Source organism: Simochromis diagramma, unplaced genomic scaffold, assembly GCF_900408965.1.
Source record: "Simochromis diagramma unplaced genomic scaffold, fSimDia1.1 OVJJ01000822.1, whole genome shotgun sequence".
In the NCBI taxonomy this organism is placed as follows: domain Eukaryota; kingdom Metazoa; phylum Chordata; class Actinopteri; order Cichliformes; family Cichlidae; genus Simochromis; species Simochromis diagramma.
In genome coordinates, this window is record NW_024387520.1 from 3,123,454 (window position 1) to 3,149,185 (window position 25,732).

At 39.2% G+C, this 25,732-nt stretch overlaps 1 protein-coding gene across 2 annotated transcripts in view; it reads left to right on the forward strand.

Annotated features, from left to right (window-relative positions):
- Window positions 1-953: 953 nt before the first annotated feature.
- rasa1a (RAS p21 protein activator (GTPase activating protein) 1a) overlaps window positions 954-25,732 on the forward strand; it is a 28,887-nt gene continuing 4,108 nt past the window's right edge. The window contains exons 1-14 of one of the 2 annotated variants that reach the window (XM_040019195.1): window positions 954-2,447; window positions 16,115-16,267; window positions 18,635-18,770; window positions 19,689-19,759; window positions 21,285-21,402; window positions 21,698-21,729; window positions 21,971-22,023; window positions 22,145-22,295; window positions 22,454-22,532; window positions 22,976-23,099; window positions 23,205-23,361; window positions 23,505-23,592; window positions 24,366-24,446; window positions 24,811-24,968. In XM_040019195.1, coding sequence (XP_039875129.1) covers window positions 1,912-2,447; window positions 16,115-16,267; window positions 18,635-18,770; window positions 19,689-19,759; window positions 21,285-21,402; window positions 21,698-21,729; window positions 21,971-22,023; window positions 22,145-22,295; window positions 22,454-22,532; window positions 22,976-23,099; window positions 23,205-23,361; window positions 23,505-23,592; window positions 24,366-24,446; window positions 24,811-24,968 — 1,937 coding nt within the window. In that variant the 5' untranslated portion in view covers window positions 954-1,911. Of the gene's footprint in view, window positions 2,448-9,455; window positions 10,235-16,114; window positions 16,268-18,634; window positions 18,771-19,688; window positions 19,760-21,284; window positions 21,403-21,697; window positions 21,730-21,970; window positions 22,024-22,144; window positions 22,296-22,453; window positions 22,533-22,975; window positions 23,100-23,204; window positions 23,362-23,504; window positions 23,593-24,365; window positions 24,447-24,810; window positions 24,969-25,732 lie in introns of those variants that run through there. The other variant, XM_040019196.1, reaches the window with a different exon arrangement.

Consider the following 25,732-nt stretch of genomic DNA (forward strand, 5'->3'; position numbering starts at 1 on the left):
AACGAATTCAGCTTTGCAACAATTGGGATAAAATTGTATTTATGCATCTAGAAATAAAAAGAAAGAAAGACTTGGGTCCGTGCGTTGCACAAATCTGAACCTGGCTGCTATTTTAACGCTGTTAGCAATGACGTCTGCAGCACTAAAAAGGACCATGCCAGAATTAAAAATTCAAGCCTATTTCACTAGGAGCCAGCAATGAGATGGAACATCTGTGCGTGCTTTTTTGAGCGTTTTCCCTTCACATTGGTATTTTAGTAGTATTATCATGCTATTTATGACTTTGCAATTAAAGCATTTTCCTGTTTTGTATAAACGTAACTGACAGGTTGCAAATTAGTTTAAGCGGTTTTCTTGCTGCCCCGTAGTGCTATTGCCAATATGTTAAGGTAAACGCCTCGAACATCTTAAACAGCTGAATAGCATTGTAGCATATCTACCCAGTATATGTTTGAATTAGCAGCCACAGCCTTTAACCCCCCCCCCCCCCTTTTTTTTTTTTTTTTACCAAAAGCCTTTGCTTTAATATAAACTAGAGGACATGGAACTATACATGCTGTCATTTACCTAGACTTTCATTACCTGTCTGAAGGAAAAACAGGAACACACACACATACACACAAATCACAATGTGAAGTTGGGGCTTGAAAGGGAAACGCTCAGGTGTAACTGATAACATCACGGGAGATTTTGAATCTCTGTGTTCTTGTATGGAAGCAAGAATAAGAGGTACAATTAAAAATAATCTTTTTGCAGTTGTAGATTAAATGGGGAACTGTAAATAAATCCTGCCATTAAATGTTTTTTTTTTCTAATTACTCTTTTCTGTTTATTGTACAGAGCCGCTTATCTGATAACTAGTGAAACTTGTTCGGTGTTGCTGACGTGTTAAAAACAGCAGATCAAAGGTGTAAACATTTCCTGCCACAGTATAGTAGTTCAGCAAGAGATTATTTGCAGAAAAATATCTAGAGGACTGATTTTACTCTGCTACTTGTCTTCTTTTCTGAGATCCTCTGGTAAGAAAAAAAAAACCATAATGAGATTCTATATTTCATTTACGTAACAAGGACAATATCGCATGTTATTCAACTTAATAAGATTTAACGTGATTGAAGATGCCATGGATTAAATTTGGGGGGAAAAAAGTTCCGCTCTGTGTTCACTTAGCTGTGTCTGATCTTTAACTGGAGAGGAGTGGGAGAGGGAGGGGAGACAAGAGCAGCGCAGCAGCGGGCAAGCCACTAGCCCCGAAACCCAGAAATAAAGCTTGTACGCAGATAATAAATGTTGGTAAACGACATGGCAGTACGCGGAGAACAACATGCGGCTCCGGGGATATAGGAGATAAGGCTGAAGTCGTCTGGGAACGCTACTGGAGACGGTTTAAAACTGAAGAAAACAACACTGGGAAAAAAGAAGGGGATTACACACAACAGTGACAATAAAACAACACTCATCGACAAGTGGTCTGCTTTGGTGCCGAGGGTGAAGTCCGAACATCCCCCCAGACTCAAAAATACCAACAGGAAATATAGGTGAAGTGATATTCTGTTGGAAGTATTGTAACGGTTAATCTCAAGTAGTGTTTCTGCGTGAACTCTAAACTCAGGAAACAATGAAGACATAGCGAGCAAGAACTCATCAAGTGTCTCGAAGCTGATAGCTGTCCCGCTAGCGTTAGCTCGGTGATTTTTGCAGGGAGCGAATGCGAGGCGAAGCTAACGCCCGCTAGTGCAGCCAAGTAAGCTAAGTTAGCTGTTGGCTAACATTAGCCGGCTAGCTGAACGCGTTTTTGAGAAACTTTTGGTGTTGTTTCCCAGGAGCCCAAACACCGGGGGATTATTGTAAAAACAGAGGGGAAGGGCAGGTTCCCTTCTGGACTTTTTCCCCTCTACGTATTTTTCTACTATGATGGCAGCGGAGGTCAGCAGTGAGGATACGGGCTCGGTCGCGACAGGGACAGGGGTGGCAGGCGGAGGAGGCCCGGAGACGACGGCCCCTTTCCCATACTATCCCAAGCCGAGCAGAGTCCGAACCACTGATTTGGTGCAAGGGCCGGCACCAGCCACCCGACAGCATTCAAACACATCTCCGGACTCCCTTTCAGAGATGAATATAATCTATTCCTCCATGCTTAGTGGGGATATGACCGGAGCAGGGAGTGGCGTAGCAGGAGGTGGACATTCAGTTTTTCAAGGAACAAGCTCAGGGACAGTGGGCGGCATGTGCTGCTCTCCAACTATGGAGGGTCCAGCTAGTCGGATCTCACCCACATCAACAGGCCCGGATGGGCCCACTGTCTTCCCACCACTTCCACCACCACCTCCTCCGCCTCCTAGCTGTGGGGGGCTCGGTGGCACTATGGATGAAAGCGACATGCAAGATGGGATGGAAATCGACGAAGAAGAGGTGACGTTCCCACTCTCTGCACCTCCCACTAACCAGTAAGTAAACCACAAGTTAAGTGACGTCTATAACTTCTAGAAAATAGAAACACTTAAGCAATGTATTTATTTTATTGCGTTTTCATAGCCTTCCTGTTTTGCACTTGAGGTATATTTGGTAGATGTGGCTTTGAAATAATGCCAGTTCCCCAAGACACATTACCTAAAATACATCTGTTGTGCGTTTGCACACCTGTTATCCTAGAAAGCACTGAAATAACTGAGATCAAATTGAATTGTCAGGAGATTCAATATGAAATAGAAACCCTAGCAACACAGTAGTAATGCCTGTTCATTATTTTTTACAGAGAGCTGATTCACTTATAGTAAATGCCCTTATAAACATTCTCACAATGGACTACTACATATCAATAATTGACTTGGACAGCTGTTGTCAGCATAGCCTCATTTCACAGGATCAACCAAGCAGAACAAGTATTATGTATATACACAGTAAACACAATAATCAACACTGAGTAATACAGTGTAACAGTAACAAAAATGCCGTCAATGATGTGGGACAACTGGTAGTGCAGGCGCTTTTGTTCACGTTTATGCTGTTGTTGGTCCTTCAGCTTTGCCCATTTTGCAGAGAAGTCATGGTATACAAAGAACTTCTTTGTGATGGAGTGAAACTGAGTGATTAAGAACATTCAAAATTGCACTCTGCAGCAGTTGTCCAGGCTTATTTGAGCTTTGTTGTTGTTTTTAGATTTCTTTCAAGTGAACTCGACTGTAGGTTTTTCGTTTCCTGTTCCACGTAATCTTTCAGCTTAACATTCAATTTTTTTTGTAGTTTTTATGTTTTTGGAAGAAGATAGGAAATCATTAAGTTTGGATAAAGTCAGTATATACATATCAGGACACTTTCTTTGAATAGTTCTTTCAGAATTGAAGATGCTTCTCGAATAAGAGGTAAAATGTCTTTAAGAAACTTAAAGAACTCCAATTTTTTTTTTATTCCAAGCTCCTTAGCCTCCCTTTCTTTTTCTGTTGTATCAAAAACCTAAATCAACAATTGTATGGAGACCAACTTGATTCCAGGTGTCGTTGGTGACAGTTGTGACAATTCGAACTGATGCTCAGGTGATGCACAAATACTTCCAAAGCAACTTTGTTTCTTTGATTAAACAAAGCATTTTTCTTGTTTTAGATTTAAGTTTTAGGCTGGCAAGAACCCTTGGCACTATTGGCCCAGATACATTAAAATCAATGCCTGTGCTTTTGACAGAAATCCATACACCTTTCTGTTATCTACTATTTATAGTAAAGTGCATAGTTCTCTGTAATGCTACATGGGAAGTAGAAAATCTTGTTTCTTGTTTGCTGCACAACTGTATGCTCTGAGAGAATGGCCATCGTGTCTAAATATTTTGCCTGTGATTGAAGTGAACTAAAACTTAAAACAAAGCATTTGCAAACCTTTTTTCTTTTCTTGTCTGCAGCACAGTAAATTCTGCCTAAGCACTGTACTTTAGAAAGCATCTGACTAATTGTGGGTACTGTCATGACTTTATCAGGCATGCACAGAAACCCATGTTCAAACCTGCGTGCGCACTGCTGATGTTGTAATAACCTAAATATAGGCCTTCCATTTGTTATAGTCTCATTAGAAAACTGCTGAGCTTTGTCATTTCTGGCCCTCATACTGTGAGATATGGAAGTGACTAGGCTTGGAGTGTGGATTCAGCTCTTATTTTAGAAGCCATTCTATATCTTGCTGTCAGATTACAGAGGAAGGGGAAGGGCAGCGTTTTACACTGTTGCCTGTTTTGGTAATGAATAACCTTAAGTGGAATGAACATCACTTATATCTAGGCTCCTACCTATCCTGCTGCTTTGGAAGTTGTAGTTTTGCCCTGGAAATGCAGACTTCTTCACAGGTTTACACTCACTCCAGTTTATCAGCTTGAAAGATTTTCACTGAGGCATTGGAGCAATTACTGCGTGTTATAGGGGGGGGGTTGGCTTTCTTTGGTTTTACTTGCTTCATCATGCGTAACTTGAATTCAAATATTTATCTGCTACATTCGCTAAACCTCTCACCAGTGCCTAACTTTGGACTAGAGTAGAATACCCAGAATCTTTTGGATTCTCACTAACACAGTCTCCTGTGTCTTTCTTAATCGAGTTGTGCAAGACATGTTCACAACACAAGCTTTTCCGCTGTATTGGCTTTGTGGTTTGGTGAATTGTTTGTAGTGGTTGTGATTGCACCGGAAAGCTGGACCACATTTTTGGGTATTATTAGTATATAAGAATTGTGTGGCAGTTTATTAGAATGAGGTTTACTATTTTTGATTTGGATGGATTTTCTTTGTTTTTTAAGGTAATTGTATTCCGTAAACATCTGAATAAAATACTACAGTCATACACTTAATATACCACGTGTGTGTTTTTTACATGAGAACACTTGCGATTGGCAGTAAAAGCAAATTCAGAGAAATGACCTCCTGAGAGCACTTATCACTTTTTCTGTCACTGGATGCAGCTCAGAAACAGGCAAGTTATGAGGTGCTGACTTTGTCTTGTAAAGTTGGCCCAGTAAAGGCTGGGATCTCTCTCTCCTTCTGATTGTGCCACTGATCCACTGTTGATAGAAGGGGCTGATGTGATGTCAGAGGTGCTGCGCAGTGCATCATGCCAAATCTATTAGGTGTGTAACTGCTCTGAAACAGATAGTATCTGAGATAGAAGCATCCAAGGTCTCAAATTACAATTAGATGGGTCGCACCCTGTTTTGTCCTTGGGTCCAGTCATGATTGAGTAATCGTGCCTGCAGTCAAAAATAACTTTTTTAAAAAATTGTTATTTTTCACCCTCCACTCTCAACCCCAACAAATATTGTACCTCAAAACAAATCAAAAAAAGGAGGCAGACTACTTAAAAACTGTGGCTTAAAAGTAAAGCTGAGGGACATTGACAGCTTACTGCCTTAATCACAGTGATTCTGTATGTGTTGTTCATTTGATTATGTAGCCAGTAAACTGTTGCAAACTGTAACAGTATAAAAACAGTCATTGCTCAACATGAACCTTGGTTTTTAACATCAATCAGGGTTCTGTTTATTCTTGCTAAGCACAAGGTAAAATTCTGAATAATCTCAACAAGAAAAAGCAATAAGTATGAAATAACTTACTAAAACAGTTACTTAAAATCACCTAATTTCTTCAATTACTTAAATAACCCAATCAAGTCTGCAGTGTAATTTTAGATTTAAAAATAATGCTGAATTTCTCCTTTTTATTTCCCACAGTGTTGGCCCAGCTTGTCTATGACAGCTGATTATTTTCCCTGCCTGTAATAAATTAATTTCCTCTGTGACAGTAAAACACATTAGCAGAGCTTTCATATTCCCCTGCCAGTGCTGACGAGGGCTAAAGCCAGCTAACCTGGATACATTAGGGCTACAAATAAGACTTGCGGGCTATAGTCAAAAATATTATCTAAACAGGGTATTGTCTAGTTTCCTGTGTGTATTTGTGTGCATGTATGTAGATAAAAAGTGGAAGAGGCCTGCATTTTTTTTTTAAGATAGCCATATTATAGACAATGTATTTGAAAATTTTATTGCAAAATGATGGACATGGTGTAAAGATGTTTTAAACTCAATGATTTTGATATTATTTCAAATTTGCCAGCCTGGAGTGCTTGAGCTGCTGTTTCATAAACCAAGAAACTGCCTCATTGAATGAAGAAAAGATTAAACAGTTTCTATTTATGTACAAACCCACTGGCTTATACATTCTTATATTAATAATGAATAATTTGCAATGGCCACAACAGTCTTAAAAGGGGCACCTTCGGTTGGAATCAGGTTCAGTCAGTCCTTCAGCTTCATTAACATAGTGCTGCCTTTTTTATTTTCATTTTAGGGATTATTTTGCTTTTGATTTTTAGGATTTTTGCACACAGTTTCTGTCCAGACCCTGGGTCAGATTTAGCTATCAGGCCCTATTTTGACCATGTGTGGTTAAAAGCACTGTATGAATGTTTGAAAGGATGTTTGATAAGAAGCTGATGATTAACAAAGATGCAGGAGTGAAGATGTCAGGTGGCCCCAGTAGTGTGTGTTCCTGCTACCTTTAGAAACCACTGGCCGTGAGCCTGAGCTTAAACAAACAGCACATTGGGAAATGAGTCGTTGATTTTGAGTTTCCACGAAGATTAGAGGGGATTTTAAGTCATAAAGGGTTTCCCACAGGAGGTTGTGGTAGGCGGAAGGAAGGGGAAAAAAAATTGGAAACGAAACTTGGATTTGAAAATCTGTGGTTGTGTGAATGAGTTTACCAGATTTACCAGTTGGCTGTGGAAACATGTCTGTAGGTTTACTGCTAATTTTGCAGCAACACTGCCTAATTGGCCTTTGTGATGAAGGCTGTTACAGACAATGGAATTCTGATAAACCACAAGGACTGATTGCATAGTTTAATTAGATTATTCCCTGATGGAAGCTGTTCCTAGTAGTCAATATATTACAGCACTTTTATTACAAAGCAGTATTTGATTAATAACACTGTGACAACCATTACACTCTTGAGCATGCCATTTCCTGTCCCTTATTTTTAAAATTATTGCAGCTCTCCTAGTGTGTGTGTGTGTGTATGTGTGTGCGTGCGCGCGTGTGCATGTAAATAATATATAGAAGTATTAGGCTGTGATTGCTCGTTGCTCAACAAATATCCCCTCAGTCTCCTGAACCATTACAACCAAGGATGATCATGCTTAGGGCTGGTTTGACTGATTTGCCGATTGATCCCGCTCCAACTTTTATTAGTATAATATCTGTCTTGTGCATTCATAAGACAGTCTATAGTTTCCATATATTTCCAGCTTGCTATACATTGTCGTGCTATACTCTTCCAGCGCCCACATTGCCCTGCCTTTTCTCACCCAGCATCCTGTTTTCAAGACTTCTGAACCATTCATTGTGGCCCTAACAGGATCCTCTGAAGCATTTGAGTTGTGTTTGACAATGTGCAGGATTTCTGATTTGAATGACTTTTCTTTTTAACTAGGTTTGCTGATTGATGGATTGGGGAGTGAATGGAAAGTATTGCAGTGCCAGGTTAGGCTTTGGTATTATAGTACTACTGTCATGACTTCCTGTAATATGAAAAAATTCTTTTTGCGGCAGTGATGCCGTTGCAGTGAATGCTGAAGGAATAGCCACATAACTGAAAACTGCTGTTGCATGTTTCCATTTTATTGTGAGCTACAGTATCTTGTTGTTTTTTTAACAGTTGGACGTGGACGTGGTTTTAGTTCTTTTCATAAACGGTGTTCCTAACTGTATGCTTGAACTTGTAGTAATCAAATGCTCAGAGGAAGATTGTTGGCATATGTGGGAGTGAAGCTTGTTATTATTACTGATGTAATCCTGTTATTTCAAGGAAGCTGATTCACAGAAGGACAGCTGAGGTATTGGCTTGAGTGACTGGGGATTAAAGTGTTGGCTGGTTATCGTTTAGACTGAGCAAAGCTGAGAATCCGAAGATTGACTTTCCCATATCTTCATCTGTACAATTTCAGGTGTGCTGTCACCCTCATTATTGAGTGAGGTTGCTAACAGATGTTGTTTGTCATGTGACAAGCATGGTATTTTACTATAGTGTCATTATATTTTTTTTCCCCCCCCTTGCTAACTCCTGGAAGTTAATCATGTTTAATAGAAGCTTATACATAATGAAATTAGAACTTGCTCCAAGTCACAACTGTTGTCTGTCATCGTCAGCTCTACAACTTCCTTTCTATTTGTTGTGGAAACATGAAAAAACAAATGTAAGTAAATGATTAAAGGATCACATTTTGCATGGGAGTTGTTTGAATGGCTACGCACTTGTGATGCACTTGTTTATTCCATAGGGAAATAAGGCCGTTGACCGTGAACTCCTGAAAAGAAAATTCTATAATTTAAGATACTCCTTGAATTTCATGGCTGTACAAACATTGTTGTCCATCAACAACACCATGCTAGCATGTTAGGTTTTAATTTGCTTAATTTTTTTTTTTTTAATGCAGGTCACAAAGCTTTGTTTATGCTCGCTGTTGTTAAATTTGTGGTTAAGCTTTGGTGCAATGTTTTATGGTTGCCATGTGCATATGGAAAATGGATGAGCTGGAGGTATGGGTCTGTGTGCACGTTCAGCTCTGCAGGTATAATGGCGCTTATTTTCAGTTAGCACAGGATGCACTGGTTCTGCTTCCCATTTGGCACAGAACTCAAAAGTATTACTGCAGCAGTTTGGGGAAAAAAAAGACTTTTTGCAGATAATTTTGGCAAAATTTGGTTTATGCTTGAACACCTATATTTCAAAGATGCAAGTCAAGCGTGCCTCAAGATTGAGTGTGAAATTTCATGGTGGTGTGGATTTTTTTTGTTTTTTGGGGGGTTTATTTGTTTTGTTTTTTGCACAATGAACAAAGTAATAAGCATAATCACGGCTTCAGCCCATAAAATGTGTTAGCCCAAATAAAAGTGAGATAGTCATGCATTAGGGGATTCAACAGTGTTGCCTTTTAGTAAATGGCCTCAATGTTGCTAGACTGGCAGCTGTTTTAAAGCTGTTTTTCACAATTAATCATCGCTAAAGGTATTTGATCAGTCCAGTTTAACCTGAAGAGGATTTTTAAAGGCTTAAGACTTTCATGGAAATAATTAATTTACCACGTTAAGTGAAAAGTTGGAAAATTGCCTGCCACATAAAATAAGCCGTGGTAGTGGTGGGGAAATTAAGCCAAGGCAGTGTTACTTTATGCCATTTCTAAAGCTAGCTGCCCTCATTGCACTGTGGTGCAATGTTTAATTTAAGCCTTTAACAATTTAAGAAATTATTCAAGATAGAGCTGAAGGATTTAGGCAAAACTATTTTTTTTATTAAACAGATACTACAATTTCAAAATTTCACTTTCTAAAGTCAGCCTTGGTTTCAGTACTTGCAAACTAATAGATTTTAAATGTGAAACTTGATGAGAAGTTATATGTTATCATAACATATCTTCATATCTATTACTTTAATTTCTAAAGCAAGGACACAGTCAGTTAATTAAGAAAGCACTAATAGTAAAACAAAAATATGCTGATTTGGTAGTTGCTTTACTTGGTTTCACAATGCTGTGTACCTTGTTAAGCCAGAGTTATTTAGGTGACAAGATTGCCCTATTTTTTTTTTTTTTTTTTTTTATGGATGTGTGTTTTTTAGTGTTTGTGGGCAGCATGCAAATGTGTGGTCATACAGTTGGCGGTATATGTGCAGATATGCCACTCCCTACCCCTGCTGTTCCCCTGCTTGGAACACCAATCGCCAGCATGCTCATGATACGTGTTTTTAAGGGAGAGGGAGAGAGAGACTGAGGGAGAGTAAGAGAATGAGAAAGTCAGAGGATGAAGTGGGAGCAAAGACCAGCGCTTGACAGCAGCTGAAAGATCAAGTTGTGTTATTCTTCAGAATAGCTTCTAGAGAACCAAAGAAGCAGACAAAACCATCCAGCTGTCACCAAAATAGGTTGTCGGTTGCATGTATCCAAGTCCATCTGCATCTTTGTGTACTCCTGTTTATCTTTCTTCCATGGATATTGCTCATTAACCCTTGCTACGGGAGATGGACGTAGTAAGGCACCAAAAGGGTCACATCACCATGCTTGGTACGGATTTAAAGCTGCCGTTGGTCTGCTCTACACGTCAGAGCTTACAGTTTTTGCCTGGCCAGCAGCGCTGTCGGTGGAGTGGGTGCACCTTGTGAGAACACGGGACACAGGAGGGAGATGCAGCAGAGGGTAAACTCGGTGTAAGTGGGAGATCAAATCAGCCTATAAATCTCATTCTGCATTCACAGCTTCTTTTTCCTTTTACTTCTTTACAGTTGCAGGAACCCCTTTTGAGCTTTTTTTTTTATTTATACAGGTTTAAAAAAGGTTGTGAACTGGATTGCAACAAGATATATTAAGTATTAATTGTTGCAGTTTTTCAGACATGGCTTAACATATGTCTCCAAAACATCTTAAAAATACATTTAGAAAATTGCATGATGCTTAACCTTGGTTAGGTCAGCTTAGGGCTGGCGTGCCACTGGTCTGGCAACACTGGCAGAGACCCTGGAGTTATGCATTTTTTACATCAGAAACACTCTGGCTGGGTACAGACAGCACTGTTCCTGCAGCCTGTTTTCACACCAATCTGCCGTCTAAAAGTGGGAAGCTGCTGCCAGAAAGTCTTGTGCACTTAGCTTTGCTAACAACAGTGCAAGAACTCGAAGTGTAAGAATCACTTACAATGTTGCACCTCCATAATTTGTCAGTTTTACAAGCAGTATGCTCACACTATAGAGCCTGCAGAGATAACATTTTTTCCCCAATCACCATTTCGGACTCCACGAACCTGTTTATTTCCAAAAAGTGTCAATAACCGAATGATCATGTCTCTGTATGGTGTGTTGAATGAATAGATTACACATGGAAGAAAAGAGTTGTTTAACTTTTGTGCACATGTGGTATGTTTTCGTATCTTTAACTAAATTGCAGCCTGTTGTTATCTAGCAATTGCACTTAATTCATGATAGCAGTTGTAATTCAATTCGCCACACTAATATACTGCAGAAACAGTAATTTATTAACGGTTTTGCTTGGAGAAGGTTTACTGGTTTATTAAATACTCTATATGTAAGTATAAATGGTCAATAATGTTGTCATTGTCCAATTCTCAGACCTAAGGCACAGAAAGATGCTAAAGGTTATTATGTGCAATTGTATGGATATATGTGATATGCAAAGAAAGCTAATGGAGTGCATTAGCTCTATTTAAGAATACTGGAATCTTGAATATGTGTGTAAAAGGTATGCCAACTACACAAAGTCTGTAGCTACAATGAGGTGCATTGCTAATGTACAGCCATGCACTATTTCTTTTCTTGATCCTGATGATGGCTGACAGTATGTCTGTGGAGATATTTGAGTCCAACTGTCAAGACGAAGGAAGATGAAGAATTGAGGCATAAGCTAGAGAGAAAGAGCTCCCAAAACTGCTTAATGAGAGACAGACAGGCACACAGAGAGACGATGTCTAACCCACTCAAGTCACAGTAATCTGTGCCTGTCCTGTTAGTCTTATTGCCCCTAGAGACTAGGCTCCAGCAGACAGGAATAAATATATATATCAACAAAAAAGCATTTTGTCTGATTTTCTCACGTGTGGTAACGTAACAACAAAACTGAACATTGAGTGGATGACCACAAATACTAGAATTGTTGCTTGCGATCATCATTGAAACTCAGATTTAAATTCACTGTATAGCATTTTTGACAAAAAAAGGTTACTGTGTAAATTCATCCATAGTCTGGTGAAGCTTGTTAAATCCTTAAATCTTATCCTGTCCGCTAATTTTAGAGACTGTATTTTCAAATAGTAGCATGTCATGACTGCACTGTTTTTGGGTTTTTTGAGGTGGGGGTTTAAGAAACAATTCACTCTCTGGATGATGCACTTTGCCTTCATGATATAGACTGATTAAATTTGCTCAGATCAGTCCGTTGATGTGATTGTCTGTCATTTTCTATATCCATTTTAATGTCTGTGAATGAGTCCCTCTGTGGGTAGGATACAATATGGTTATGCTGTTATGGTGATCCTGTTGTCTAATACCCTGATCATGAGTTGAGTGTACAAGAATGACCACGAATGACCCAAACAATGCAAACACTATTTGTTATTTATCCTCAGCTTTATTTATATTGTTATTTAAAATGCCTGGTTTTATATCCATGCATGCATGCATGCATGCTCATAATGTTTGTTCTGCAAGCTTGAATATTAAAGTATGATTAAGTGTCAATTTTGTTCTATTAATAAACAAGTATTTTATCTCTCTCTCTCTCTAAGAGTCTGTTGGCTGTCTTTGTGTAACGAACCTCTCATTGTAGTTAGATTTAAAAAAAAAAAAAGTTTGCTTTGTGCTCTTTGTGGCTTTGTGGTGCAGGCTGTCGTTTCTAGAACAAAAGCTATAAACAGCACGTAACCGTTGTGTCTAGTGATAGAATGTTTTTAAGGCTTTCAGTCATCAGCCCTGTATTGTGTCATCTTGCTCAACTCACTAGACTTAGGCATGCTAATGTGCAGCAGTGCACAGTGATATTGTTCTTAAATGCATTACACGGTTAGCTAAACTATCCATGTAACCTACCCAAGTAAATCACTTGTTTACAAGCTTAGCTGGAAGGTTTATCTTGGCCTCTTGTATCGTGATGGAGTGATAAAACAGGTCTCTGGTGTGAAGATACCATTCAAAATGCAGGCATTGGCTTGGTGACACTGTGGGAACATGGGTATCTGTCACCTAGTGTGGACGCCACACTATGTTGTCATTACTGTAACGTATGGGAGTTGCTGGGCTACTGTGCAATATAATGAAAATAGTAATGTTTTTAACATTAGTCTTTAGACACACACACACACACACACACACACACACACACACACACACACACACACACACACACACACACACACACACACACGGCCATGGAGCTGTAGTTGAAAAAGTAAATTCCTTATCTTGTGCCGAGCTAAACCAAAACGTCATGGTGTTGCTTGATGTTCGTGTTTTGACATGAAAGAGCATTCCTGAAGCTGATAGTAGCACTGTCTCATATCACCATTGCCGTGGCTTATTTATCTCAACACTTCTCCTTTTGTTTAACTATTTGCATCCCGTGTCATCATAGAGGATATATAGCTTACACACAGAGCTGCAGGAAACTTCATCCAATAAAATAGTTTTACTAAATGTAGATGCAAAAGAGCTTAAAGTTTCACAAAAAATCACTTTGATTATATTTTATCATGATGTGACATATGATGTTACAACTCTCTTTTACCACCATGTAGTGGTCCACTATCCACAATTGTCTCTCTGTTATATGGAGTGCAGCTAGCGAGTTTTCAATGGAGTCATTCGATTACATTTAGATCACACATTTTCTTTTTTGTATTTTGTTGTTGTTCATGGTGGGATGTAGAGCAGGGCAATATGGCCAAAAATATTTATCACAATATATATTTGAAAATTTGCAATAACGATAGAACTAACGATATAATAGATGCAAGCCAAAATACTTTACAACTCCACAACTTTATTAGTGCAAAAAGCCCCCATCAATTTAGTTTCATTTAAACAAGCAGCTGTTTTTTATGTGCATTAATGCTATATACAAATTTAACAGTGCAAATGCAAGTTCCTTGCTGACAATTTAACCAAAAGGCATTTTCAGTGGAAACTGGCTGACATATCCTGAGCATAACCATGTATAATATCCACAAAAGTTAAAAAGAGGTGTTTTGCAACATGAAACTGCAGTGTGCCAAATAAATAAGTCAAATACGTATTTTTCGGACCATAAGGTGCGCAGAATTATAAGGCGCATTAAGCGACACAATAAGGTAATGTTATGTTGAAAGCACGGTACGTATTACTCCGCGAGGCTCCTGACTACGGTAGCCGTAATGATCCGACAATCCATCAAGCATTGCAGCTTCATAGCTTACCAAAGTCACACTAAAACATTTTTTTAACCGATTTTTGGGCGCCGTGTACCACACAAAATCAGGTCAAGGTCAGTAAGCACAACCAGAGTTCATAAGGTGCACCGGATTATAAGGCGCACTGTTGATTTTTGAGAAAATTAAGGTGCTCTTAAAAGCCTTTAAAGTCCGAAAAATATGGCAATGACGACGGCCCGCTTGCATGTTCTACCCCAAAGTGTTTTGGTGTGTATCTGACGGACAAAAACCAAACCAGTTCCACATCACTGAAGTTGCACCATTTTTACAAACCAATTCTGGTTCATCTGTTTCATTCAACGATCCGCTTTTGCCCTTCTCATTCTCCGTCGCCGCCATGCTTTTTTCGCCATGTACGTATGAAAACAAAGGCACTGCGCATGCGCGTTTTACCCATATTTAATCGTCATATTTCATTTTCTTATCATTGACTAACATTCTACTGTTATACCGTGAACAGTATAGTTTGGCCCAGCCCTAATGGGGTGGACTTTTGAAATCGCTGCATCATTAACCATTAAGAAAGAATTAAAAAGTACAGCTGCTTGAAAAGTCTCAATAAGTGCAATTTCAACAATTTATGGGTTGCTATTTTTAGATCGCAGAGGCTCGTTAAAGGCACAATGGCTTCAGATGGAGTATTTTGAACAAAGGAAAAAAACAAAAAATGATAATTGGAGCAACTTGTTAAGACAAGAAAATACTTCTTGCTTTCCATGTTCACTCATGTTTACAAGTGCTGGCATCAAAAAGGCAGAAATGGCAGTTCATGTTAATGAAACATCAGAATCATTAATCTGTTCTCTGAGATGTCATACTTTGCCACTTCATCTAGTTGGCCACCCTTTGGTGGGCTGGTTCTGGCTCACCGCGTCTTTGTTTGCCACACCCGATTAAAGAGTGTGTGTGTGTGTGTGTGTGTGTGTGTGTGTGTGTGTGTGTGTTGGAGGAGTCGTAAACAACTTAAATAACCTCATTCCATAATAAGTGGAGCTTAACTAGCCAGTAGGATGTGGTGGAAAGTTCTTTTTGTCTGGATGTTATTGTTTTCACAGTCATCTGTCTTTGCCTCTCAGTGTTATTTTCCCATATTTCCTCAACCTCTTAAGGTTGGCCCTTCTCTCTCCAGCTGCTCTCGATTGCCATCTTCAATTCTCGTTATCACCAAAAATCCCCCCCAAACCTCCCTCATGGACACACTCCAGCTCCTCTTCAGCAACCTTTCTCCAGCTTCCTGCATGATAGCAGAGTTGATGGCATTTTTCTTTACAAATGGAGACCTGCACTTCCCTAAACCAGATGGGAGCCATTAAGGTCTCCTGTGAAAAGAGCTACTGCAGCACCTCATTCATCCTCTCACCTCTGCATGTTTTCCAGTCACTGCCCTCTGTTCTGAGATGCACCACTGGCCTAAATTTGGAAAAACATGTTAATTTTTTACCCCAGCTGGCAGGGCCCTTTCAAATTCAGCCCCACCTGCTGAAATTTTAACCAATGTCGTTCTTAGGTCTTCTGTTTAATTCAGAAAGCAATACTTAGAGTTACTAAAAACTGAAAAAGCCAAACATTTGCTTTTATGAACCTAAACCTTGTCTTTTGAACTAATGAACATACAGTGCTAAAGTTTTAGTTTAATCTCTAGATTCAGTAGAGATTGTAAAGCCTTGATTAAACTTTGTTCATCTGTGAGTCTGTTAGGTTCTGCTCAGGTTGGAATAACATAAATTTCATCATCAGATAAGTTCGCAGGATGGTCAGTGCGGACTGGTTTTTGTGACTGTGAAAACTTATCTGCAGAGAAATATCACCACAGTATGTCACTATGCATGAAGCCAAATGGACTTCAAAGAAGTATAGCAGGAATAAATACTCGGCCGTTGAGTTTGTGGCCGTCTGTGTCCAAAACTAGGTATAATCAAGCATTTAGGTTGTTTGCTGCGTGTGTAATGGGTTTATTGTTTTTATATGGCTTTTTTTTTTTTTGAGTTGTAGTTAAATATAGCTTGACTTGTCAACATATTGTTTCATGGTTATAACTTGAGAAATTCTGTGTATAAACACTTTATGCTACAGGTTTCTCCTTGTGGCAATTTCCTTACTGTTTGTTTTCTCTCAGGTGGTACCATGGCAAGCTAGACCGAACCATTGCAGAGGAGCGCCTGCGCCAGGCCCGAAATCCTGGCAGCTACCTCATCAGGGAGAGCGACCGCCGGCCCGGTTCCTTTGTCCTGTCTTTCCTCAGTATGACCAATGTGGTCAACCACTTCAGGTATGATTTTTATACACCATTCAAACAGAATATAACTCTCTGACTGCTCACAGAACTCTGGAAAGAGAAGTTAATTTGAACCTACTTAGCCTACAGGTGTTTCTATAATTTACAGATAAATCAGAGTGGTTCAGGCCTGAGGTTTAAATATAATAGGATTCTTATTGATGTCTTATTTGTGTTTACCCTAATAGCCATGTAGACTTTGAATGGCTGTCTAGCATGGTGTTGCTAACATCTGAGACCAGAGAGAAATGTGTGGTTGGAATAGTTAGAGTAGCATGGTGCAACATGAAGTGTTTCATTTTTTTTTCTATGGCATCTCACAATAAGCAGGATCCAAGTTGTAGGAAGTCGCCCTCGGGTAAGATAAAATCTCTGAAGTACTGAAGTTATTTATTACCTGTTAACCAAAAGGGCAGAAAGCTAGAGACTACAACAGAAGGGCAAGTTCAGAGATTAGCCCTTATTTCAACACTGTTAAGGTTTAAGAAAGTAGATTCTGGGGTAGGTCAGCCTTTTTGTCCCACAGATTCAAAGACTATACAGAGCTTAAAAACAGTGTTTTGTCATGGCAGCTTGTACACTTAAATGTTTGCTGCGACAGATGACGCTGTGTGTGTTTGCGTGTAAGGTGGACAAGATGTTGTTGTTTTTTTTTTTTTATGCAATGTGTGTGGGCGGACTTGATGCAGAAGAAAAATGACACCACACTTGTTTAACAACAGTACCCTGGAGCATTTTACAACCTTACAGTCAATAAAAAAGACGAGAAGAAGATAAGACATTACAGTCTGTCCTTTCCTTCAGTGGTTATGCTATGTTAATATTAACTCTGCAGCTCACCAAGATTCAGGGCAAACATCATCTAATTAAGGGAAAACGACATGATCTCCTGTGGACGTATTGCCATGATGTCATCAGTTATGGGAGAAAGGAGCTGCTCTGTATATGATTCATTCGTGTTATTTTAGTGAGTTAGTGTTTGTTAGAGATTTGTGGTTCCGTAACTGGTTGCAGTTCAGAATCCGCTTGTTAAGTGATGACGGGCCAACCCTGCTTCCAGGTCCAACCTCCTGCTGTGTTCATTAAGGCTGTTGTCTTAACTTGTAATCTTAACTAAATTCTTTATATATTTTTTTTATTTAATATAAACAATCCCCTCAAAATAATCTGTGATCATTGTAGGCCTCTCTGCCTTTTTATTAGCACTAATCATGTGCATCATGCCTTTAAGCTCAGCTTTAAAACCTTACATACAGCCTTTGGACTTCCGTTTTTTTAGACACCACATATTTGAATGCTTCAGATAAGAATCTCTCTGAAGCTAACTAAGATTTCAAAAGGACATGAAGCTTAGGATCGAGAATTTTTCATGGTGAGTAATCCAAACCATGCAGGAGAATATGCGTGACTAACCTTGAGCTGTGAATGGATCATCTCCAGTATTCTCTGGTTGTTTGGGCAATTTTCAGCATCGTTTCCTGCCTTTGATTGCATTTGTCATGTCTTCCACCCTCACATGAACTTTTTTAGAAGGGAAAGTTGATATCAGGGTGTTTATTGTTACCCTAACCATAGATCTGTAGCTAGCCATCAAGTAGCACACCATTATATGCCAGTTAACCAAATTCCAATAATCCTACAAACACTGCCGCTGTTTGGTTTCTGTTTTAATTTATGTCTGAAGTGAGAGCAGAGCTGCACATTTTAGTTTTTAGAAATCCATCAAGCTAGTTGACTTCCCGCTAACTTCTAACTCTGTTAAACTTTGTAATTCTTGTTTTGTTTTGTTTTTTTCCATTGGTGCCTGGATGCTAAACTTTAGTGTAACACCTGGAAGGGCACCCACACAGATCAATTTAATTGAGATGAAACAATTTGGGCTGTTTTTAACTCTCAGCGATGCCACAGTATTTGAGTTCAGGAACCGAAGAAAAGTTTGACCTGCTAATAATGTCATCAGATAGCAGTAATCGTACCCGTACACTGCAGTGATTTTCAGGTTTTTAACCTGTGTCACAATTTCCCATTCATATCTAGTAAATGGGTTTGGCACTGCTGTCGAAACAGACTTAATGGATTGTCTTCAAACGCACAGACTGTCAGCACTGATGTTTCATTGTGTCGGTATGAGCTTACCTTTGCACATATGCATGTGATGAAGCAGTTTATATCGTCAGCTGTGTTTACACCAGAGCTGGATGGTGTATCATAGGAACAATGATGGAAGTAATCGATACAGATAATTCAACTGTCAAATAAATGAGAGTTGAACTCTTTTTGATTGTCTTTACTGCCCAGGGGTTTACCTGTACTTAAAGCTAACCGCGGCACCTTCTTTATTGTTATGTGTTCTATTAACAGGATAATCGCCATGTGTGGGGACTATTACATTGGTGGGCGGCGGTTCTCGTCCTTATCAGACCTGATTGGTTACTACAGCTATGTGTCTTGCCTTCTAAAAGGAGAGAAACTGCTATCACCAGTGGCCCCTCCAGAGGTGAGTGACTCCATGGCTGAAGGTATACAGTGTAATTCAAACTACGTTTAAGATAAATGTAAAGTCTTGTAGTGTTCCTCTGTAATTTTATTTGACCCCCGATTTGTTTTGTCACACCGTCCCCAATGTTTCTCAACTCAAAGTAGGCCAAGGTTGTGCTATATTAAAAATGAACTGCTCGTCAGTTTTAAAAAACTTAACATAACGTGAGAAGTTTCTCGTGTGGTTTTTTTTTTTTTTTGTGCTGATATAAATGAACTATGACTTTCAGATGGCATATCATTAATGATTTCCTTTTAAAAACTGAAATTGTGATGGTTGGATAGCTGTGTTTAATGTAGCGAATAAAATGTGTGACTGGCAGCTTGTTGAATTAACGGTCTCCTATGCTGTTTTGGAAATAAGTAGAAACGAACTTTCCCCAGAGCTCTATCAAAACTTCAGACCCTTTTTATATATACTTAACAGTGTGCAAAATGGGACAAGAGTAAAGTGTGCATAATGAAACCTAATCTCCTGAAATGTCCCTTAAGAGTTCTGATCTGATAAAACGTGTGAGGGTTGAAAGATGAGTGGAAATGTGCACCTTTTGAGATAACTCAAAGTCAGCCTTCACTTCTTTATTATTTCTTTTTTTTTTTTTTTTTTTTACGCCACTTGTTCATTGCAAGAGGAAGTATTTTATGGTCTTCCTTTTCCTTTTTTTTCTTTTGCCTTCTGGCAGATTTCAGAACTGTTTAAGGCAAAGCCTGGGCTAATGTTAATTATGCTTTTTAAGGTAGTGGGATTTACCCCTGGGAGCTGTAGTAGAATACTTGATTTTCAAAAATAATTGGAGGATTTTACATGAATATAATTCTGAAAGGTCAGGGCTAAGAATGAGGCTTTTATTCTTTTTTTTTATTCCTGTTTCCACAGCCTGTAGAAGACAGGAGGAGAGTCAGGGCCATACTTCCATACACCAAAGTGCCAGATACTGATGAGATCAGGTAAGTGTCATGTGTGCACAAAATCTGCTTTTCTTGTCTTGTAGGGCAAAATCCTCGTGTCCCAACCATCACTTTCCTAAAAGTATTTTTTTGAATGTGAACCATAATCTTTTAGTTGCACACGAGCCACAGTGACATCCTAGACCTAAAAAATACCTATTCTTAGCACAAAGAACAGCCTAGTCTTCCTTTCATTTTTGTGGCATGACACAGCAGGCTGGAAAGCACATTATCTGACTTGTGACTGAAAAACGGTCTTGTCCCTGTCATTAAGCTGCAGTAGGCACACTTACTGATGATCCCACCTATTCCCGATTTCCTAAATCTGATAAACAACTGTCTGAAGTCAACCTCAACGCTGAGCCTGCCAGTGAGCCACAGGCTTAACTGAGCACACATGCAACATTTACTTCAGATTAGGGGTAGGCGACATGGTTCAAAGTTTTATCATGACAATTCAAGAATATTTCCAGTGTCGAATTTATAAAATAGTTAACAAAATGTTATTGATGCATGCGGGCAGCAGTTTAAAAAGTAAGTATATGGAGGGCATTTTTTTTGCAACAAGTTACTGTTGCTGATCACACACTTCCTAATTTTAAGTGTGACATGAGGCGCCACCAGCCGCAGCATTCTAGTCTAACAGTAGTGACACAGCAAAAGTCAGATTTAAGCACAAAAGTAGCCTACTAAACATTTTAGTTTAACATTACCTAAAGTACCTTAACCTGGTAAGACCTGAACTCTTTCATGGCATGCTTTTTTAATTTCTCTTTGCTATTTGGGCTGACTGGGACCTGATGAATGTAAAAACAAAGAATTACCTTTGGAAAAAGAGGTCCACATAAGAGGACGTTTGTTTTAAATTTCGATAGAACAGTGGCAGTGTTCTTATAAGTGGATATCAGGCCCTTGCAGAGCAAAATTTAGTATTTTGGTCTAGACAACCCAAAATGTGATGTCCACATATGTGGATGCCAGTTCCTAGGAGGTTAACTTTAACTCTTCATGAGCCTGCGCAATATTGTCACATAATAAAACTGAAACTAATTTTCCACCTGGTATATTGTATCAAAATCTTAGCTTTTCCACCTTCCACTGTTCTTTCTCTCATATGAAGCGGAACTAGCGAATGCTCCGATGATGCTCGTGGAGTCTAAATCGTCATTGGAGCCTGATACAAGGCTCTTGCTTCAGACATGCCCGGGCTTGTCTCGTTGGGTGTACTGTGAATACATGACGTTGCTATAGCAATATTGAGATATGACATTTTTATATTGTGTAAAAAAATTATGCTGGTATTATCACGAATGAAATGATATGGCACAGCGCTACTTCAGATTCTAGTAACGCTTTATTTCCACACTAAATTATTATTGTCTGTATATGTGTTCACTTTACTGATCCCAAGTTCACATTAAATCACAGTTGAGACGATAGTTCCCTTACAGAGCGACAATGTGATGCAGATAGTGTTGGATAAAGTCTTTCTTAGTTACCTTATTTTGACTTGATCTATTTGTAGCTTCCTTAAAGGGGACATGTTTATTGTTCACAATGAACTGGAAGATGGCTGGATGTGGGTGAGCAATGTTCGCACAGAGGAGCAGGGACTCATTGTGGAGGATTTGGTGGAGGAGGTGGTAAGTACGGCCTGACATTGAGAAGCTCATATCACCTTATTTTTCAAAAGATCTTTATCAAACAATAAAAGTCAATTCGGTGGGAAAAACACCCAAACAAAATTAATAGTGGCATCTGCACAGTAGTGTGCATTAAAAACAAGCACTGCACTAGCACTGTGAGGTGACTGCAATATAGGACACTAAAGTAGGCAAAAGCATAGCACCCACAGTTGGGATGGGATATATGAATACACAAAAAAAATTCCATGACATTGTAAAAACTACAGACATTTCTGTTTGTGATCATTTTCAGGGCCGTGAGGAGGATCCACATGAGGGAAAAGTGTAAGCTCCATGGCACTGAACTGACTTACTTAGTGTCTGACATCTGTTCTCTTCCATAAAAATCTGTCCTCTCTGTTACAATAATTTATCACACATAATTGTATTACTGTATTTTATTATTGCAGAAAATGCATCCATACGCGGAGCCTAGTTTGCTTTGTCTTTTAGACATGTGATCACTACTGAGCATTCAGTTGATTCCGTTAATTCAGTCTGTTTTCCTTCTGTTGCTCTCCTACAGCTGGTATCACGGAAAGATCACCAAGCAAGAGGCCTACAACCTTCTGATGACAGGTACACCTTCACTCAGCACTGCAGACTTTACAGTTTCTTTTTGTCCCAAATATGTTGTGAACATTATCTAAACGTCTCTTTTTCCTTCACTCTGCTTCTTTTGCTCCTTTTAATTTCATAGTTGGTCAAGTGTGCGGTTTTCTAGTCCGGCCTTCAGACAACACACCTGGCGACTATTCCCTCTTTTTTCGCACCATTGAAAACATCCAAAGGTTTAAGATCTCCCCCACACCTAACAATCAATACGTGATGGGGGGGAGGTACTATAACAGGTATGTCTGCCAGTGTGGCTGCCTTCAGTGTGGCGATGCAACACAGTTATATAAAGAAAGTTGCAGTATAACTGTAGCATTTCTTTAATGCAGCATCAGCACATATTGAGGATGCCGACGTAGTTACTGATGAGCTGAGTGTCTTTTCTCTCTGGCAGTGTTGATGACATCATCGACCATTACAAGAAAGAACAGATTGTTGAGGGTTACAACTTAAAAGAAGCTGTTTCAGTGCAGGTAAGCACAGTTATATGCTAACGTCATATAGTGAACCTCACTGTATTTTTGACTTAGCAAAATGACATTCGACAGTGTGTTTTGTTTTGTTTTTTTTGTGTGTGTGTGTGTCTCTGAAGATATCAGGGCTTAGCATTTGTGCCACCTTGGAAAGGCAATGTACAAAATTTCTTCTGAGATGTCATTTTGTTGATATTTGAGGTGAAGTTTTAGAGCTTAAATGAATGCAAGGTGGAGGACTTAACCTTAAATATGGTAAAGTACTACATTTTAATATGATTGGACTCTCAGTGAACAGTAAATGTCAATTTTTAATAAAAATCATCCACACTTCTCTTAATCAATAGACATAACAGACGGAGAAAAGCGATGTAAGCTGGTCGTTTGAATGATGTCATTTTACCTCTGTCCTTATACGGTGTTTGTTTTTGCATTTACTGTAGCACCAGGAACAGGTTCTGACTGACGTAGTGGATGGGAGAGAAATTTATAACACTATCAGACGGAAAACAAAAGATGCTTTTTACAAAAACATTGTCAAAAAAGGCTACCTCCTGATCAATAAAGGTTTGTGTAACGTTGGCTCGTTTTGTCTGGGCTTTTATTATCTTCTTGTAATATCGTGAGTAACTATTATCTCACTCAGAGTCTGAACTTTGATTTCTCCCACAGGCAAAGGCAAACGGTGGAAGAACCTTTACTTTATCCTGGAGGGTAATGACGCACAGCTCATCTATTTTGAAAACGAGAAAAGAGCCACGAAACCCAAAGGGCTGATCGACTTAAGCGTGTGCTCCGTCTACGGCGTGCACGACAGTCTGTTTGGCAGGTCGGGCTTTGAAATCTAATCAGTGGTTTCATTTTTTACACTTTAAAATCTGAATGCTTAATGATAGCAGTTGTGTAGACATTGTATAGATGAAAATTATTTTTAATCTTTAAAGCATGTTGTCTTCTGCTTTACTTTTTCAGGCCAAACTGTTTCCAGATTGTTGTCCAGCACTTTAGCGAGGAACAATACATATTCTACTTTGCAGGAGAGGCTACAGAGCAGGCACAGGTAAACGGAGAGTCAGCACTTTACTGTCACAGAAAATGGTCAAACAAGGCAGAAACGCATACACATTCTTATAAATGTTTTTATACACATACATTTATTTTTCTGAGAGCTGAAGGGTGCTTCTCTAAAAGAACAAGGATTTCAACATCGTTATCTACTTTCGTAGAACTCAACCGACTGGTATTCTTTCCATTTGTCTTCTGCTAGATCAGAGTGCAAATTTATTCCATTATTTATTTTATCTTTCATGTATCATTGTCTAAAGTGGAAGTTAGAATGCTGGGAAGAGAAAAGTAGGAAGGAAGGAAAGAGCTCACGAACATACTGCATCATTTATCAAACCCCTTGAATTAGAGGTGAAACACCACTTTAATCACGCCTCAGTTCTTTGATTTAAAATCTTTCTGCAATGTCATGAAAATGCTCGAAAATGAAAGACTTATTGCTGTAGCTTCAGTTTGACCTGATGGTGGCAGTGTTGTTTCACTGTAGGATTACACATTTACACTGTAGCACCGGTGGAACAGGTTTACTTTAGGACAGCAGTTTTCTCTTGTTTTATATTGTAATATATTCATTATAGTATATTTTGTCTTAGATAAGTTTGGGGCCACAAAACATTTTCAGTTTCCAGATGCAAGTGGCCACCAGTTAGAAATTTCACAATGAGACTTTCATTTTATTCCTTTTCGTGGAATAAATGAGTACACACAGTGTAAATACAGTATTTTTTTTAATGTTTTGGCCATTTTCTTCTTTCCTTTTTTCTGCAGGATTGGATGAAATGCCTTCAAACCTTCTGTAATAACCTAAGGAAAACCACTCAGCCCACCTCCAACAAGAGGCTTAGACAGGTTTGTATAGCAGCACCCAGTGTGTGGTCATGATGGCAAAGCAACACAGCAGAAGATTAAATCCAGTGAATAAAGAGGCAGCTCTCATTCAGGTGTATGAGCAAGAGAGGGCTGCAATTGTGACATCAACATTTTAAAGTTTAAAATGTATCAAAACGTAATAATATTGTGAAAGATTAAACACTGATTATTAAAATGGCTTGTATATTAATTCTTCTGTGATGAGGCAGTTGTTACAATTTTTCTGATTAAAGATTAATTCAGTAGTTTGACGAGGTTCTCCTCAAATGTCATGGCATATCAGGAAATCTAATTATTGCAACCCATCAGTGCATATGTTTTAATCTTTATTGCTGTCTTTCAGGTGAGCAGCCTGGTGCTGTACGTGGAGGAGGCGCACAAGTTGCCAGCGAAGTATTTCACCAACCCCTACTGTAACATCTACCTGAACAGTGTCCAGGTTGCTAAGACGCACCCACGGGAGGGGCAGAACCCCGTCTTCACTGAGGAATTCATCTTTGAGTAAGTTTGTTGTACTTGTTTATTTCTCTCCTTTGGCTTTTGCTGTTATGTTTCTCCCTTCATGTTTTATCCTTCTAATGTTTCCAGCTATTTTTATTGCTTAGAATCACTTCATAGCATACTAGCATCATGCTATATAGCCAGTGTAGTGCCAATGTTTACCACTGTTTGAGAGAGCACAGATAAGACTGAGGTTGATGTTGTTGAAAGTCTGCAAAGTGAATCTGCCCCAGGACCATGTTGGAGTGGCATAGTTAACAGGAAAGTACGGTGATTCACATATTCTGCCTAAGGAAACCCATACCTTTATGGTTGTACACATTAACATTGTCACTGAATAAGCTGCACCGATGGCATTGAACATCGTTTTTTGTTGTTGTTGTTGTTTTTTTACACTTTTGTCATTTGGATATTAGCTCATGCGACTGACATCCCTCTCACTCGCAGAGTACATGTCATGCTTCAGTTCATCTCATTGTTGCTTAAGCAGCTTCCAGCCTGATTTAGCCACTTTTCATGTCACTATAGCGACAAAGAGTCTTGCACTGTGGCCAGTGCTGCTGTTTGAGCAGGGTTCTTGCTCTCCTGCCAAAGATGCACATCTTTTTGTGTCTGCTCTGTTCAGTGAGTGGCAGAGAGGAGCTGAACCCTTGAGTCAGCGGTGTACATACATGCAATGTTTTTCATCTGGTTTGTTAATGCAGGCAGAGGCCTTACACTCTGGAAAACACACACACACACTTTTTTGTTTGAATTATTTGACA